The sequence below is a fragment of the Platichthys flesus genome, chromosome 7 (assembly GCF_949316205.1).
Source record: "Platichthys flesus chromosome 7, fPlaFle2.1, whole genome shotgun sequence".
Classification (NCBI taxonomy): Eukaryota; Metazoa; Chordata; class Actinopteri; order Pleuronectiformes; family Pleuronectidae; genus Platichthys; species Platichthys flesus.
Genome location: NC_084951.1, coordinates 8825606 through 8844186, shown reverse-complemented (window position 1 = coordinate 8844186; position 18581 = coordinate 8825606). Strand labels below are relative to the sequence as shown.

Sequence of the window (18581 nt, the reverse complement as noted above, 5' to 3'; positions counted from 1 at the left end):
CATCACATCAGACATTATTGCACTGCACTGAAAAACAAGGTGATGGAATTAGCATCATGGTGCATTATTATTACTCATATGAGCTATGTTACCTATGTGATCAGCTAACTTGGCTTTTGAACATTTTCCTAGTTTACTAGTTCATACAATCATAAACCATCCTTCCAGCGTTAAGTAAAACATCCGGCATGTGGAGAATTTCAGTTTAACAGATTTTAAAACAGACAATTTGTGTCTTATTTTGCTGTGTGGACCTGATGACTAGATCATTAGAATAGGATTGCTTGAATGAACAGTTTAGGTGTAATCTCTGGAGAGCGAGCTGTGTGTCCCGGCCCAGTGGTTCCAGCTGATAAGAGGGAGATTACAGGGATGATTTACCACAGATTAAACCAGCGGCTCTTCCGGTGCTGTCACTTCCAGATCACCACTCACGCCATTGCCTGAAACTTTAATGAAGCTGCAATTTGCAGAACAACTGGCTAAAAACAAAACTCGATTGGTTTACAGGATTCTTAAGATTTGTTTTTGTCCTCACTGACTGGAGGTTTTATGTTAATCCACATCGACATTATGTCAAATCGAGGTGAAATTCAAACTGGAGCCTTTATTGAAAAGGATTTTTATATTTTTGTAAATATGTATGTGTGATTTTTTGTATCTTTTTGGCTCTTATCTACCTGAAGTACTTAACCTTCTACTTAACCCACATCAAACACTTCCTAATCTGATAAAAAAAAATCCTTATGGTGCTCTCATGTATTATATGTGCTCATCGTTATTATCACTTCAATTTCTTAACAGATGGAAGTGTAGATAAGGTTGATCTGCCCAAATATTTCAATAGTTCTTGGTCAAATCCTTTACACATCACAGCTCTCTGACTACAACAACTATCTCCATTTTACTATGTCCTCCTCCTCCTACTATGTCAGAAGTATCATTAAAGAGCACGGAGGAGAATTACTTTTGGATGAGGCTGTGGATAATCTGGCAACGGAGAGGACGAGCACACGAGTAAATCTGTGCAGGACTCCGACAAATCTGAAACCCCATCCATCCGCAAATTCTCCCGAGCATATGGCCTGTCGACGTCCCACCAGGCTTTTCCACTCCGCCCTGCCAAGCTAATTCAAGAGTGACTCTCCAGCAGCGATTCTATTAGCAGTCAGAACAAGAGTGGGTCCTTAAATACACCCTCTGTGCTCATTGGTCAAGCTACAGAGGGAAACAAACACTTTTTTTCCATTACGGTACTCGTCTTCTTAGATTTAAGGATTTAATTTGTGAGGAAGTGGCCAATCTAGCTTGGAGTCTTTCAGGGTGTCGGAGCAGGTCAGCGTGTTTACAGTCGTCTGCAGCAACGAGGCCTGGGAAAACATGGAGGCAAACCTCTCCTCGAACCTGAAGCTGACAGATCTGTTGAAGGCCAGGCTTGGTTTGTTGCGCTTTGAAAGAAGGAAAACACGCTGACAACTGGAGAGCTTTAAAACCACTGACATTTACGGTATTAGCTCTCAAACCTTCAGCCAGCATAAAGAGCGTGAAGAGAGAAAGACAGAGAAGACAGCTGATAAGAGAGAAAGAGAGGAGGGAGTAGCAGGGAGAAAAAAAAAAGAGAAGGATGGAGGGAAAGTGAGCAAGCAGGAGGAGGGGCTGGATTTCTACCACAAACTGCATTTGACCAGTTTGACCAGTGTTTACATGATAATAGGCCACACGTACATATAGACCATGCATACTGGTTATATTATCACGTAAGAAGCTCTGAACACTGGACGATACTGAGATCCTGAAGTTTTACATAAGCCTGTGCATGACTACCGGGCCTCTTTGAATCATACTTACGTCTCTGCCATCACCATGGCTACAACCTACACTAGTGTGGAGGCGCACTCCACATCTCTCTCCTGCTTACCCTGGCAAGCCGATCCTGCAGACGTGGGTTAAAGTAAAGTAATGGGTGTTCAGGGTCCGCATTTTTAACTTCCTTTGAAAAGCTCGACAGTGGCTCGTAGCTTTTGACTGCCTGTATCTGAATAATATGAGCAACCTTTGAAATGACTGTTTGTTTTCAACCTCTAATTGGTCGTCTTTGCCCTCCTCTGTACGTGATGTAAAGCTGAAGCAGTGTTCTTGACAAAAGGCCACTTTGCATAATCGTGCATGCTCTTACATTATCAGTTTTTTTCCTCTCTCACAGACTTTCCTTGTCCAAAGATGCCCCGAAGTACTTTGACAGTGATACAGGAGTCCTGGAGGTTCCAATGACAGTGCAAGTAGCAGGCCAGGTATGCATCGTACTCTACACTGTGTACAGTCAGTGTATTTTACAGTACAGCTCTCTGTGATCCTGTAAACAGTGTACCTATCCTGCCATACAGGGCTTGTGTCCTACTTGGTCCCTCACAGAAACCGACTCACTGAAGGTTGCAACATTGGTAACAAGCTAAAATTATCTCCAACCTCCAAGGCCCAGTTAGTCCATGGGCATCAATAAGCAGAGCGTAAAGGTCATTTCACATTGTTTTACTGAAAATGTCTCCAGAAGCACTGACGATGGGAGGTAACTGTGAAGGAATTTACAGTGTGTGTTATTCTCTTATTCCATCACGGACATGTTACATGTTAAAATGCATTCCTATTGTTCTGTTGTTTTTACTAAATGTCATGCTAAGCTCTTACGGAATGAGGGATACGATTTCATAATTCCTTCACATATTGCCTGTATCGTTATTGGTCAATGCCTGGCAATGGAGTCCCCTCAGATAAAGAAGACATGATACTCACTAGAGTCCCTAATATTAATACTTAGATTTTTTTTACGGACATCAAAGTTTCCTGCTGAAACAAGTCGTAAAAAAGGGTTTGTGCTTCAGAAATTCTCTGTCTCTATAGTAAAAAATCATTTATCACATAAAATGTTTGTAGAGAAGTTAGTTCACAACTCCCAAGGCTCATTTTGGTATGAAACAGTCAACCAATGACCTGTTACCATGGTAACAATCATGCTTTCTAGAAAACTGGTAACCTAAACTGCAGTTTAAATTAATCACTTTGAGATCTGGGGTAAATCTCGGAAGCTTCGGCTTCAGTCTTTTTCTGTCTTTTGTTTACAACTGCAACAAGGATCCACCTCTTTGCACCAGTTGCTCTATACTGACATCATCGTTGTTCCTCTCAACAGCTACGAATCAAAATATCTTCTTAAGGGTGCAGCTTGTATTTTGAAATATGAAAACAATCAAATCCAGAAATCCTTGAAGTGGAAAATCAAATCCTGAAAACAGCCGAATTCCTTTAGCTTGTCAGCTGCAGCTTTTGTTAAAAAACACAAACAACAGCTGCTTAAACATTTGTGTTGCATCAATGCCAGTCCTCTTTCTCAGTAAATTTAAATCTGGTGCATCTTCGTGCCATATTGTCACCGCCTCGCCCCCTGTCCACCCCCTTTTCCCTTTCCCTACGAGGATGAGGAGAGGGAGGGGAGGGGCGTGTGGGGGTGGGTGAGGGAGCCAAAAGATTGGGCCAGGATGCTCCTGTGGAGCACTAAAGCTGTCACCCCTACCCCAGGCCCTGAGCTCCTGGCATTTGGAAACATGCGAACATACACACACACACGCACACACACACTGTTGTATGGTCACCAGACGACACAGCAGCAATGGTGCAGACACCAGTAAACCAGGTCATCTGCTGAGCACTGACACAATTCTAGAAGACGTCATCTTGACTAGATGATCCACTTCTCACAAAATCCTAGGATTATTTAGTTTTCTATAAATATATGATTTACTCAAAGGAGTAAATTAACCTAGTGATCCTGAACAAACCTTACAGGGACCAAACCAACACACACACACACACTGTTGTATGGTCACCAGACGACACAGCAGCAATGGTGCAGACACCAGTAAACCAGGTCATCTGCTGAGCACTGACACGATTCTAGAAGACGTCATCTTGACTAGATGATCCACTTCTCACAAAATCCTAGGATTATTTAGTTTTCTATAAATATATGATTTACTCAAAGGAGTAAATTAACCTAGTGATCCTGAACAAACCTTACAGGGACCAAACCAACACACACACACACACTTGCGTACCAGCCGCTCAATGATGGAGGATGACTAAACTGGCCTTGTCTTAAACATTGATATCGCTTATTTAATACAATTAAAGTGCATATATTTATGAAATCACGGAGGTAAAAAGTCTTAATTTTTTATAAGAGGAACACCAGCTCATCCTCGTGCCATGTCCTTTGTTCTCCTTTCAGTTATTTTCCTTCAGTCTGAATGATGTGAAAATGTATAATTAAGATTTTAGATGTGATACCAGTGCACAGACGATTTCAGAACAGACACTGGAACCATGTTATGCAGCGTAAATTCAAAACATCCTGATTTACACACATTCTCATGTTGGTTGGATAAAATAAAGAGAACCCCTATTAAATGCAGGTCTGTAAAGATGCTTGTTGTTTGTGTGTTCAGGTGCAGCCTGTCCATTTCACAGTGCAGGCAGTGGTGACCTGCACAGACCTGCGGTTCGAGCCCACGGAGGTGGACTTTGGCTACTGTTCCGTTTTCCATTCGGTCAGGAGCCGTGTTCGCCTCTCCAACCTGTCCCTGCTGCCACAGGAGTTTGGCTTCCTGGGAGTTCCAGAGGTACTGCATTAATAACACCAGCTTCTATGATTTCAGTTTGCAGTTGTATAAATTTTATCTTCCTGGGTTAAATGTGTTGTATGCAGCACAGTAACCTGAATCCAGACACTGTTCACTGAAAACTACAATATGGAGATGTGTCGAGTATGTTCAGTGCTAGCTTCACCCATCCTGTCACTAGTTTTAATCTTAAACATTACCCTTTGATTTTGAGCTGTTTTTGATTGTGTGTTCCCACATTACAGTTTATTGAGGTCCAGCCAAATGATGGCTTTGGTACTCTGCTCCCTCAAGAAACCCTGGACCTTGATCTGATTTTAAGTGCCAACGAAGCCAGAGAGTACAACTTCCAGCTCACCTGCAAGACTGAAATTAACAGGTTCACTTGTATCCTTTATATAATTGGTTTGATTGCTGTCTGATTTATTAATTGATTAAATGATATGTTTGTCAATTAATTACTAAACATTTTCTTTTCCTTTTTGCATCAGAGATTTCCTGCTGTCTTGCCGAGCAGTGGGTGTCCGCCCTCCCCTTGAGCTATCCCATTCTCTGATCCAGTTTAGAGCCACGGCCCTTTGTGGCAACTCCCAAGCCATAATTTACCTCACAAACCCTCACGCCAACCGTAACCAGTCCAAACAACCAGTAACGCCAGTGGTCAGGGATGTCACGACTCCTGAAAGACCCAGGCTGTTCTCCTTCACCCTACCCAAGGATTCGGACATCAGCATCACACCTGCAGCAGGACGTCTGCTCCCCGGACAGGTGGAGTAAACCCATCTTGTGTTTACCTTTATGTTTAAGGGACATTCCAGAGATTTTATAACTAAATAGCAGATTGATCGACAACAGAAACACAACCTATTATTTTGTAATCAAACTAAACCTTGGAATATGAAGTAATCTGGTAATGTCCTATTATGACATTTTGCCACAGATATGTAACTATCACAAAACTCACAGATCTCAGAGGGAAGATGTTGCTGTTCAGTTTAATTCAATGGAGTTGTAAATAGTTACAGTGAGACAAACAAGCTTCTCAGCTGCGCCTGACTCACATCACAGGATTTCATAGTGTAACACCGCACTCTACTGGACGCCTGATGGAAGTGAACAAGTTCTCATTCTTTTGCATCTTCTGTGCATCAATATCAATTAGTACAGAACACAAAAAGAAAAATAATGAATCAAAATGTGATATTCATCAGACACTTTGAACATCTTTGCAGTTTACTTGCTCTGGATTGTAGTTGAAGTCTCTACCTTGTTTATAGAAAATATTTATTGATTGTATTCATATTTTCCAAACTGATCACAGAGGCCCACAGGGAGAAATCCAGTAAATACTGTGACTGTGCAACAGGGTGATTATAAATCTCAATCCACTTGATGTGGTTCACGTTATATGAGAAACCCTGGAACACACTGCCCTAAAAGTAATTTAGACCTCGTATGGATCAGAGTAGATTAAAATCACCATGGTTTAAGAATACCGCAATCTGAATGTCATTCTTCAGTTTCCTGAAAATGTGTACAAAACAAAACACAATACTGATCACCACGTCCTTCAAACAATTAGTGTGAGCGATTAACCACATCAGTGGTATCCAACACGATGCCCGCAAGCATCTGGTCGCTAAAAGGCAGCCAATGAGTTCCCGCAAGGCAGTTCTAAAATTAGCAGCATAGTCACTAGAAGAACTTTTTTAGAATTCTAAAATAAGTTAACATCGCACAGATTTTAATTGTTTTCAATTAAGCTTTTCTTTATGGTGTTGCGTGGTAAGTACCGTCAGCCTTAATGTTAAGATTAGGTTAAGGGCTTAGTGCAAAATATGGGGGTCTCTGAAAGCCTCAATAGAAAAATTCTGGGGGGGCTCTGGAAAAAAGGTTTTGGGAATTAATTGCCACCTACTATGTTCCATATAAGGTAGCCAGGGTTTCCACTATGTTTATTTTGCAGGGGCAGCCTGTTGCTGCTTCCTGATTGGGGCAGACACACAGGTACAAGGTATCCTTGTACCGTGCTGTGTGACCCTGCCGCAAGTCATCCCTCTGACCTGTGCTCACTTTGCACAATAAACATCAACACTAATCCGAATTATTAGGACCTGAACAGTACTGAAATTGCCTTTGAGTTTGTTTTATTAGCTTGAGAATTTATGAGACGTGTATTTAAACAGTTTGTCCACACGCAGTTCTCCTGCCACACACAACATGAGACTAGACGTGACATGCACGATCCGGACACATAATCCGACATCATTGATTACTTACTCAATCCATGTGATGTTCAGTTTGTGTGAAGAGGGACAGAGACGGGCAGACACACATACAAAGTCCTACGGGCAAAAGAGAAGTTCTTCCAGCAGATAATCTTTTTTACTTAATTGTTGCAGAAGAAGTGCTGCACCGCTTATCCAGGAATATAAATATGAAACGCATTTTTTTTAAATTGATTTTAAAAGTTGAATTGTTGCCTTAGTCTGCAGGCAACAATTTTACAAAACCACAGCACGCTAAGTATGTTAATATTTGATAGTCTGGAACATTATATATATTGAAAGTATCCCTCTCTACCCTTCAGGTAGCTTTCAGTCCTAAAGAGGTCAGTGATCCCTTACATGCGACCATCTCTCCTCTCACCAGAGATGCAAGGTTCAGGTGACGTTCCGACCCAGACTGTTGGAGCAAGATATCAGAGAAGAGGCGCTGCGTGTTCTCCAGCGAGCCAAGCTGCTCCGCCAGAAGGAGCTGGAGATGAAGAGACTCACTGAACAGGAGGTAACTTCAAACACACATCCACATCCACTCTACTGACCCCCTCTGCTGGTGAGAGATGTTTGAAACGTGGACACCCTTCCCCAGTCTGCAGAATTCTTAAAATCTCTTTCATAACCACACCCGCACATCGATTTTAACAGTTGTCTGAACCCATCAGTCATGTTTATGTCTGTGATGTAAGACTAAAAAGGAGATCCCAGTGGAATCCGCCAAAGGAAAAAAATCACCTGCAAATCGAAAGCACAGCAAGAAGCCAGATGAGCCAAAGAGAGACCAACAATCAGAATCACCAAATCCTCTGGACATACAGCCAGGGTAGGAGTTTCTTTTGTCTTAGCCCTCACCTTTTTATCAAACTTTATTTGGAAAACATGTCTAGATTGCTGAAGGGAATGGCCTGTGACGTAAAATATCATTAATACATATTCTATTGCCAAAAATCAAAGATTAGGTCTGCATATAGAGAATAAATTATTCTTAAGGAAATATCTTTCACAGGCTCCCTGAAGGCCTGTCTCTGTAAGTAGGCTATAACCAATTAATAACTTGGTTAGAAGTCTCAAATCCAACAACACTGAAATATACATTACACACAAAGCTTTTACTTGTTCTACTTTACTAGTCTCTCTTCTGCCAAAGCATAAGTGGATTCATCAGCATTCCCTCTTCTCTTGGTTTGCACTGATCACACCATAAACACTGCCGCGTCTCAGCTGAGCTGCAAAACCTTGAAGAAAAGGATTTCCTTGTGCAAACTTTAAGGAGTGCTTGTTGATTTATTTAAACGTGTGGGGTCTTTCGCTTCTAGGTCAGAGCATTATGAGCAGGCCAGGGCTTCTCTGCTCTGCTCCGTAACTCAGCGCTGGAGCGACTTCATCGTTCCCTGCTTCGTATCAGATGGAGACCAACCTGACGACGACAGACAGGCCCCACCGACATGGAGGTAACACATGGAGTCCACCTCCGCACATAGGAAACATGTCAGCCCAGGGAAGTTTCCGAACTAGACCGAGAATAGTCAGGAATAGACAACATGTTGTTTTGAACACACTCTTGTTCAAAATTAAAAATAATAAGACAGATACACAAGTTTTATTAAGGCATGTGACTTGGTGAGCTTTAGTGGGAGGTGTTCTTTCATACCAGAGGAAGAAAAGTTGAAGAATTGAAATATGCTGTACAGATATGAAACTGGTATCAATGGCCCTCATTCACCAAGAGCGAGAGACCAGGAACAGTTGTGTAACCATAACACTTTTGAGGTCTGTCAGTCACGTTGTTATAATGAAAATAATAATTATAATCTTCAATTGTACCCCGGGATAATCAGGTGTTTCAGCCTTTTTTTAATCGCAATAAGGTTATAGCTGTATCTGAGGGTTAACTGAGGCTGAAGGTAAATCTGACTGGCTAGTGGCTCGTATGGCAGTGCTATGAAAGCCATGTGGCTCGCTCAGTAGATCAGACGTCATTACCTCTATGCCTTTCTAATACCAACTCTCATAGGCACAAGAGTCAGATGATGTCCTATTTAAGAAACTACACCAAATGTGGTTGCAATAAAAGTCAGACAAAAGGAATAAAGGGGCTAAACAGCACAGTAGCAGACGATTAAAGATAGGAAGTGAGATGGAGAATCTAATCTCGTCAGGCAGGGAGTTCCGGAGCCTCGGGCCCTGAGAGAGAAAGCATTTTAAACAAGCTGCAAACGAGTTACTTTGGTATAAAGTGCATTGGAATAGTCCAGGCGGGGAAAGACAGAAGCATGTGTTATCTTTTCTATGTCAGGGAGAGATAGAACTGATTTATTTTTGGCAATATTTCGTAGATGGAAGTAGCATCTTAAAATCAGTTTTGGAATCGAATGTGACACCTAGATTTTTAGTTGTTGTTTTGATATTGGTTGCCAGGGGGCATATTACATATGTTTTATTCCCATGGTCATCAGGTATGTATGAATTCATACCTGAATTTCCACTCCGAGCTCACCAAACATATGATCCCGACAACTTTTGATTAAGTTTAATTAGAAAATCTTTTACCCAAATCAACTATATGAATCTGTGTCGATCAGCATGAAAACAAGAATTCTCCCGACTCCATCTGCTTGAATGAAGTGTGAGCTATTATCTACATTGCTGATTTCATAGCTTGTCATGTCCCAACATCTCCTCAGTGCCTTCAACACGCTCTACTTGAAGCTGCAGTGTCCTGCTGTCAGGCCCTCTCTAGTGGTGATTTCCAACAACGGACACAGCGTCATAGACTTCCACCAGGTGGCAGTGGGTGAGTCATTCTGAATGTTTGTGTGACTCAATGGTTCTTCACACACCTCGAACCCCTTTTTGTATTTGTGTCTTCTGCTTTTAGGACAGAGGGTGTTGAAGAAGTTTACAGTTCAGAACATTTCCAATGAACCTCTGGATGTATCCTTTCTGCAGAACCAGAGCTCAAGTGCAAATAGATTTAACATCTGCTAATGCATTAACATTTCGGCTTCATTTTAGCCTCAATCTTAGATACTCTGATTTTATTTCAGACTTTCTGCTCTAACATTTTATCTACTTCCGTAAAACTGGGTTGATTCCTGATCAAAATGACTTTGTGTGGTGCTAATCCATTTGTCTTTTACAGTTTCACTATTTCAAAGAGGTTATGCCAAATACATGAATGACTTCATGCAACAAGGGAAAGTTTTAAAAACATCTTTCTGCAGATAGAATGTAGTGTGAGTTTTGTGGTTCCCAATCAATATATAAGAGGATCTGTTCACCCAAAAATCTAAGAACTTACTTTACTGTAAATATTCACCACCACACAGTTTGTTACAGTGTGTACAGTCCAGCTGACAAACAAACCAACTAACAACCAAGCAAACAAACGCACAGGGGCGAAAACATAACCTCTTTGGCACAAGTCAATATTAATAAATAATAATGATGACCCTTCACAGCTCTTTTCTTTGACCATATACAAGCTGAGGACGTCCCTGCTGGACATACATGGACCAATCTCTCTCCTCAATGCTCTCAGATGCATTAGACCAGGAGGAAAACACACTCTGTTGTTTGCCTTCAGTCCAGAACAGGAGAAAACGGTGGGTAGGAATTCATTGTGAAGCACTGGTTAATTGCTGAATTCTAACAAACAGTTCACACACTGTATATCACCAGTGTGTCACACTTCTCAACAATAATGAATGACCCAGACGTCAAGAAGTTAATTATTCAAAATTAGTACACTTAATACAATAGTGAATATTAAGACCCTACCCACCCCACTTCCTTTATTCTCCAGTACTGTGAGACTCTGGACATCTGTGACCATAAAATGAGCCTGGAGGTGACACTGCGTGGGGAGGGCGTGGTCCCCGATGTCACCTCGTCCCACCCTGGAGGTCTTTTGGACTTCGGCTGTGTGTTGGAGAAGGAGAGCACCTCACAGGTCGTAAAGGTCAGTCGAGAGTAGGAGTGTAAGAACATGATTAATAACAGAACTGTGAGGCCGTTATGCATCGATTGCGTGGCATCACTTTGCATCCTTGGTAACAACATTGAGCTTGGTTTTGTCTGCAGCTGCACAACAACTCTGCCGTGGAGGTGGGTTTCAGGGTGCTGCTTGCTAGTCTGTCTCCCCCCCGGCCTCAGAGTGCCGCGGAAATTGTGGCCGTCATGCTGGGTGACTACACAGACTCTGAGGTCCGGCCCATTGTGGGTAAGCTGAAATGAAGCTGTACGCTAAGATTGTAGTATAATGTACTGTATGGATACAGACAGTTTGTGTGGTACAAATAGCATTACAATCATTAAATAGCATTTAGCTATACTTTACTTGTTGTACTGCTTATACTGTATGTTTCTGTAGCATAACAAGCTTCCCTTTACATGATTTACCTGACTTACATGGTTAATACAATTTTAAGTTGACCAGTCAAGCCATCCAGGCCGATATATTGGTTAGTGCAGGTTTATTGCAGATAGTATCAGTGTATATGTCAGTGGGTCAGTGAGATGATTTCCCAGCTGTAAAATCTTCCACTCAGTATTCATCTTGGTCATATTAATGAAAACTGAAAAGAGGTTTTTTTTGTACAAAAATACTATAAACGGCAATGTATCTTTTGTATGTTATAAAGGAACCCAGAACTACAGTGGGCAAAGTGTGTTTAGTGCAGGTCCAGTAAAGGGCAACATTGCTCCAGGACAGAGTCAGGACATCACTGTCACATTCCAGCCTGACCACCAGTCTGTCAAATATTCTGACGAACTCACCATACATCTCATGAACAAGGTCAGTAATAATAACACACACACACACACACACACACACCGTTTAAGCATTTCTTGCATCTCTTTACACAACTTGACCTTGGCCTTCATCACTGGTTGTAAAAGTCATCACTTGGCCCAGGCTGTCTGCTCGGTACCATCTAGAGTGCACCTGTATGTTCTCTACTCTCTCTGGTCTTCATGATATAACAACCTCACCACTGTGTCATTTCTGCCCCTCAGACTGAAGTGTGTGTGATGGATCTGAAGGGGGCCGCCTCCTCGAACAACATGTATCTACACGGAGGAGATGTCCTGAACGTGCCCTTTGAACCCCTCCTCCTTCCACTGACACCCAGTCAAGCTCAGCCCAAAGGTAGCAAAGCCTCCATCTCCCTAACTTCTTCCCCTCTGCTAATGTTTTACTGGAACACAAAGTCAGTTTGAACGAGCTCTGGAAATGATCTGTGAAAATTGATTCTAGCTTCAACCTCAGCACGTTATCTCAGTTATTGACTCTTCAACAAGAGAGGAAAGTCAGGCAGGGAAACTAAAGACCCTGGATCTATGAAGATGACAAAAAACTCCCTGACACATTCCATGATTTATGCAAGCAAGGCCAGAACCTGAGAAGTAGTAATATATGCTAATCGTTGCATGCTGACAGCACTTAGGCTCAATACCAGCAGTCAGATACAATTCCACCACAGAGGCTATGTGTGAGAATAGGCCCACCTGCTTCACAAGGCTATTGTGAGTTTTACTAAATCAGACAGATGTTGGTTGGTGCATTAAAATCACATCAGCGACTGGATGAGACGTTCAAGCTCTGCTGATTGTGTCAAAGACACAAGGCTCCTGCAGGAAGATGTAATGTTGAATGTTAATGACACCCAGCAAAACTAGCTTCAGTGAAGTTTGTATATTTGCAGTTTTTTAAAGAAAGATGATACTATAGGACAATGTGTTTTAATTCTCCTTGACTATACACTTTGTATCTTTGGTGTTTTGCATAATCATGTAGGCTTATATCTGCCCCTTGTCTGAAAATGTAAACACTTATATTTAGGTATCTCGGTAATGTAATGTTTAATGTAAGGGATGTAATCGATCACAGTAGTGAAGCCATGTTCAAGGTCAGTGGTGTTGTAAGCTAAATGCTAACATAGCATGCCGACATGTTACTACTTAGGCTGTAATGTTCTGAAAATGCTTTGAGAATATTTAAAGCAAAGTGTTTGGACTAATTATAATGTTGACCTGATGATAGCGCTGTTTAGAAAGTCTGTGTCAATTACAACCAAATCCCATCTGATCTAGTAGTTGATCAGTTGTCGACAAAAATATGAACTGACAGATTCATTTTGCGATCACTAGAGCCGAGCCACTAGCACTGCATTCAAAGTTATAAATCAGGTCACTATAAAACTCACTCCGAGAGAAGTTAAAGTCTGTGTGACTTAAATGTGGTAAAAGTGCTGACATGACCCTGTTTCTATCTAGATGAGTCAGAGGGGAGTTCAGAACCCCGCTTCACGGTGCTGGTGACCCTAAGGGCACGCTGCAGCGGGGGTGCCATCACGCCGGCAGTCAGGGAGCTGCAGGTGGGCTGCATCAGCTCCAATAAGAAGGTACTCTGACTGCATGAGGAACCACAGAGCCAATAGACAAACTGCCAAGTGAACTGACATGTGTCGTAGGAGGGTTGATAGCTTATTTCAGGGAGGAATGAACATCACACATACTTGAAGGTTCAGTGTGTAAGATTTAGGGGAAAAGGATCCTTTGGCAGAAATGAAATATACAATAATCGTTTAATCAATCTAACCCTTTTGTTTTCTTTACCCTCAAATGGCCCCTTTATATTTAAATACTTTATATTTCCATTAGGAGCGGGTCCTCTCTTTGGAGGCCGCCATGTTATTTACAGGAGCCCAAAGTGGACAAACTAAACACCATTTGAGTTTTTAGGACAACTGAAGGCTACCACAGGTTCATGTTTGGAAGGGGAGGGTGAGGTGAGGGATGTTCATGCTGCCTCTAGGTTGTTTCATTGTCTCTAAGATCATTGTACCATTTCTTTGCAGAGTGGTGAGTTTTACTTGGATAATGTGGCGTCCCTTCAGCAACAGGGCTTCAGCATAGAGCCCAGCAAAGGCACAGTGGAGGCAGGCCACACACGCACCATCAAGGTCACATGGATCCCTCATAGTGGACACAAGGTGAGAAGGAGACCATTTCCTTTCCTGCATTATTTACAGAAGCCAGTGCATAAAAACGTCCTAGCATAAGTCAGTAAAAAGTTTAAACTGTGTCAGTTGGGATTTGATGGCAAATGTGGACTTCTTACCTGCTGCATATAAAATGTGATGCTTGATGATGAATTGAATCGATGATTACATAAGTCAAAGAATCTTTAGGTAATATCTTTGCCGATCTCCAACATTTTTTTTTGCTCATTCTACAAAAAGAACAATAGGTTTTCGATCAAATAAATATTTGTAAACTATAATAATGTGTAAATCCTCAACCTTCTAAATTCTGTGTCAAGATTTGCTACCTTTAACTTAACTATTTGTTTGTGCATACTCTCCGCTCACCAATTGTTTGTTTGTTTGTGTGTGTGTGTGTGTGTCTGTGTGTGTGTGTGTGTGTGTGTGTGTGTGTGTGTGTGTGTGTGTGTGTGTGTGTGTGTGTGTGTGTGTGTGTGTGTGTGTGTGTGTGTGTGTGTGTGTGTGTGTGTGTATGTGTGTGTACGTGCAACACCATTCAGCCCTATGAGGTGGTGCAGACATGTGTGCCTCTTACTGTTAAGGGGGATGAGAAGCAGGTTTACAGAGTCACCTTGATGGCTTTTGTCTCCCACACTGCTGACTGACCTCTGCTGCAGCTGGATGACGTCCAAATGGGGAGATCTGGTCCCACACGCACACTGGAACTATACACAGATATGCCATATACTGTATATTCAGTGCATGTATGTGAATTCCCTATTTGACATAAATAAAAAATGAAAGGCAGTAAGAATTGTCTGGGAATTTAATTTGAACCATTTCATTCTACCACACAGTCACAGTGTGAACTAGATCCTCATTGTGTTAAACTTGACAGCAACACAAAGTAGAAGATACAGTTATTAGAAATGTTGATGATTAACATCCTGAATTACTGTAAAGCCGTGGGGATCACAACACTCCACTTAAGGACAAAGCTTTAGTGGTTTTTGACATTTTTGCTAGTTTTCTTACAGACTAGATGTTTCAGATGGTAGAGGAGCAGAGCTTCAGGTTACTTTTCACCATTTCACGCACTCGACTGCATGAACCTAATTCCGCCACCAGAGGGTGCATGTGATGCCCACTAGACCCCTGGTTAATGTAGTGTCAACTGATGGAAACCAGCAGATGTGTAAAGTGCATACTGTAACTTTGCTAGTACTGTACACATGAAGTGATGGAGACAGAGTTCAGCCTGAGGTCAAACAAAGTGTTGCCTTTGAACTAGAATGTGAATTAATGCATTTAATAATTAATGATTCATTCATTCATTCGTTATAAAAGCAAATTAAATTGTAGCCTGTTGATCAGGACGTACTGGTAAGTTTGTATCAGCAGCAATCTGGAGCCAGTAGCTATGTAGTAGGCCGACACTTATAATGATTATTTACATATCAGCTATATTGTATCAATGTTTCGACTTTGATTATTCACCAAATAAGTACATGACCTGTAAATTAGCTCATCGACTTTCCTGTTTTCTCTGCATGTTCTATATAAATCACTCAAACGAAAGTTTTCCACTGGCACTCGTCAAATGTTTTTAAAAGGGAAAAGGCAGTGAAGGAGCCATCTTAGCATTATTGAAGTGTCAGCTAAACACCCCAAAGGTTTAAGGTAGATTTTTAGGTTTTCAGAATCGGTTACACAGTAAATATTCTCTCACATCACACTGGAACCTCTTGTGGATTAAACCTACTGGTCAATGTCTGACTTTTAGTGGAGATCAGAACAGTTTCCAACAGATTTTAGACAGTATGGAGAGAATATAATATTATAATCCCTCACATCCAGAGGACCTGGAAAAAGCACAGAGCAGCACAAGATATATGCACTTACAGGTTCCTGCCACTGGGAGGCCCAAATACCCACCATGTCCAAAAGTGGATATGGAGTTTCTTGATAACTCCTTGTTTTTAAAGTGCTGAAATGTCAAATAATCAAAGTTTTTAGAATAATCCTCTAGGAAAGTACAGAATTATCAACACTGTATGATTTTCATAACTTGTTGTTTCCTCTAATTTGTTGTATCCCCTCATCAGCTGACGCAAAATCTTTGCAAACACTAGGTAACACTAAACGATAAAAAAAATGCTCTTCGATCTTTTGTCCAATTCTTTTATAATTCTCATGGAATAAACAATGTAATATTATTTAACGTATGAAGATGTTTATTGTCTTTCAGTTTGAAACAAGTTTGTAGAAAATACTCTTTTACAAACACAATATTCGTTTTTTATCCATTCATGGGTAATGAATGGATATTAAATTTCAAAATACACAATTCTATGCAACTGACAGATTTATGTTTTAAACTCTTTTTTGTCATCCTGGTAAACTTGAATTTAAAAATGTAACTTTAAATATCTGAATTGAAAACAAGCCAACATAGTTAGAGGTTTACCACCTCAGGTCTGTTTGCCAATCACAGAAGAGTGGATCAATGTGACACGCTGTAGAACAGTAGTTCTCCTGCATCACATGAACTCACGTACTGGTCCCCTTCATTAGCTGCGTATGTCACATTCCCAGTGGCTTCTTTTCAATTGATTTCACAGGGAGAACTTTCCCTGCACTAAGAGTTTATTATTACAACGCTTCCATTCCCCTCCACAGTTGAATTATCAGTGTTTCAGTCAGAATGGTCCCATCACTTTAAGCTATTTCAACCATTTACCTTACCGAATTATTTCAACTGTTTATCTTTAACTTGAACTAACTATTTGAGCTGTTTTTGCTTTGATCAGTTGGTTAGTTTAACTGTTTATATATCAGGAAGAAAGCAGTACATGGGAGGGGTGTTTATTGATGCTGCTTAGAGATGGTGGAGAAGTTCTTTTGAGAACAACAACAGTTTGTACAGTTTGCTGGCAACAAATCAGAGACCACTTTTTATTTAACATTATTAGTGATGTATCAACAGTATTACACTTCCTACTGTTTACAGATAAAACAATAGTTTTTTTCAGGTTTGATTTTAGAGCAGTTACAGTTTGATGAAAGTAAATGATTTGGTCTATGTAGGAGAACATGCTAACAGACTGTTCATCAAATCACGTGTTGAAAGATGAAGATTAAGTTGACGTTAAAAATATTGTTAGTTATATGTCAAGCCAGAAAGGGACTGCTAACTGAACACCTGCACAGGCTGTTTATATTGAATGATGAAAATCCTAGAAGGACGTATAATCTCAAAAGACCATCTGTCCACTATGTGTATTTCTATTTATGAAGGGGAAATATGGAACTCTCTTGACAATGTTTTAAAATGTTGCTTGAATATTATTCGATTCAGGAAAAAAATAATGACACAATATGACATTATTGAGTAACATTTATGTTATGATGATGGGTATAGATTAATGAATGGTTGATTTTTTTATGCGATTTGTGAAATGTAATGAAATAAGAAGGAATGGCCATCTGCATGATTGTTGTTATTCATATGAAAGTGGCAGGTTGACATAACATTTTACTTCTTCCTGCACCTTTTTCATTCATGGGATATGATTAAGAGTTTGAAATGGAAAAATAAATGAAAAAGATCTAAGAAACGCAAATTTAAAACTAAATATTCAAGCTGATTATTCATTATACTTTTAAATACCTTCTTCAATTGTTTATCCATACTTTTTTAGCTAAGAAAGTTCAACTGCTTTCTTTTTTTGCAATCTTTATTTCGTTGTGTGACTTTAGGTGCAACCCCAGAGACTCATGGCTGAACGAAGGTTAGTACTGTCTACACTGTATAAAAACTAGACCGTACAAGCAGTACACCAGTTTTTGATCCTATTAGTATTTTTATTTTACTCCTAAACACATATTTATTTGAATCTTTATAAAACTATTTATTTATATCCCGAGTATTAATCTGTTTAACATACATCATTAAATTCTTTACACTCTGAAGAGTGTCCTTCTGTACGAGAACGAAGCTTTGTGTGTGTGTGTGTGTGTGTGTGTATGTGTAACAGCAGATGTCACTAATGCGTCGAAACCGACCAATAGGGTCTGACCTCTCTGAGAGATACATGCTGTAAGCATTTATCAGAGATTGTAGGAGATTATGCTAAATCAGATTACTGTACCCCAACCTGCCTATTAAAAGCAAGGTCATTATGAGCTTAGCCTCGTGTAATGTCACTCGTTTTATGAAACGTACGAGATCATATTAGGTAATATTTGTGTTGTCATTTTGCCCCTTTTTCTAATCTGATTTCTCCTCTGATCTCTCGCTAATACTGTGAGATAGTGCTACTTACGGCCCACGCCCCACTCTGTGGTGTGTGCTTGTGTCTGTCTGCCTGTTTCGTCTGTCAGCACATGAGCAGCCAGAGAAGGTGACTTTCCTAAATCTCATACTCATACTCATTAAAAGCTTGAGAACAGTCGACTGTTTACAATCAAGTGCTGCCCTTCTGTCCACATGAGTGTCCTTAAGTTGCTTTTATCCAAATCATTGCATATTTATTTTATGCTATTTTATGCTAGTCTATGTTATTGCTAGTCTATGTACTCTTTTCTTATATTTCGCATTGTCTTCTTTCAATGTTCAGCGCTATGGTAGACTGCAGTTG

General features: G+C 40.6%; 1 protein-coding gene across 1 annotated transcript in view; it reads left to right on the top strand.

Moving 5' to 3' along the window:
- cfap74 (cilia and flagella associated protein 74) overlaps positions 1–15214 on the top strand; it is a 50163-nt gene extending 34949 nt beyond the window's left edge. The window contains exons 22-38 of the mRNA XM_062391131.1: positions 2204–2291; positions 4500–4673; positions 4919–5052; positions 5165–5441; positions 7326–7460; positions 7642–7775; positions 8269–8403; positions 9637–9746; positions 9831–9886; positions 10438–10557; positions 10758–10913; positions 11036–11174; positions 11596–11750; positions 11972–12104; positions 13232–13359; positions 13816–13950; positions 14502–15214. Of these exons, the coding sequence (XP_062247115.1) occupies positions 2204–2291; positions 4500–4673; positions 4919–5052; positions 5165–5441; positions 7326–7460; positions 7642–7775; positions 8269–8403; positions 9637–9746; positions 9831–9886; positions 10438–10557; positions 10758–10913; positions 11036–11174; positions 11596–11750; positions 11972–12104; positions 13232–13359; positions 13816–13950; positions 14502–14606 (2314 nt within the window). The 3' untranslated portion in view covers positions 14607–15214. The remainder of the gene's footprint in view (positions 1–2203; positions 2292–4499; positions 4674–4918; positions 5053–5164; positions 5442–7325; positions 7461–7641; positions 7776–8268; positions 8404–9636; positions 9747–9830; positions 9887–10437; positions 10558–10757; positions 10914–11035; positions 11175–11595; positions 11751–11971; positions 12105–13231; positions 13360–13815; positions 13951–14501) is intronic.
- Positions 15215–18581: the final 3367 nt, after the last annotated feature.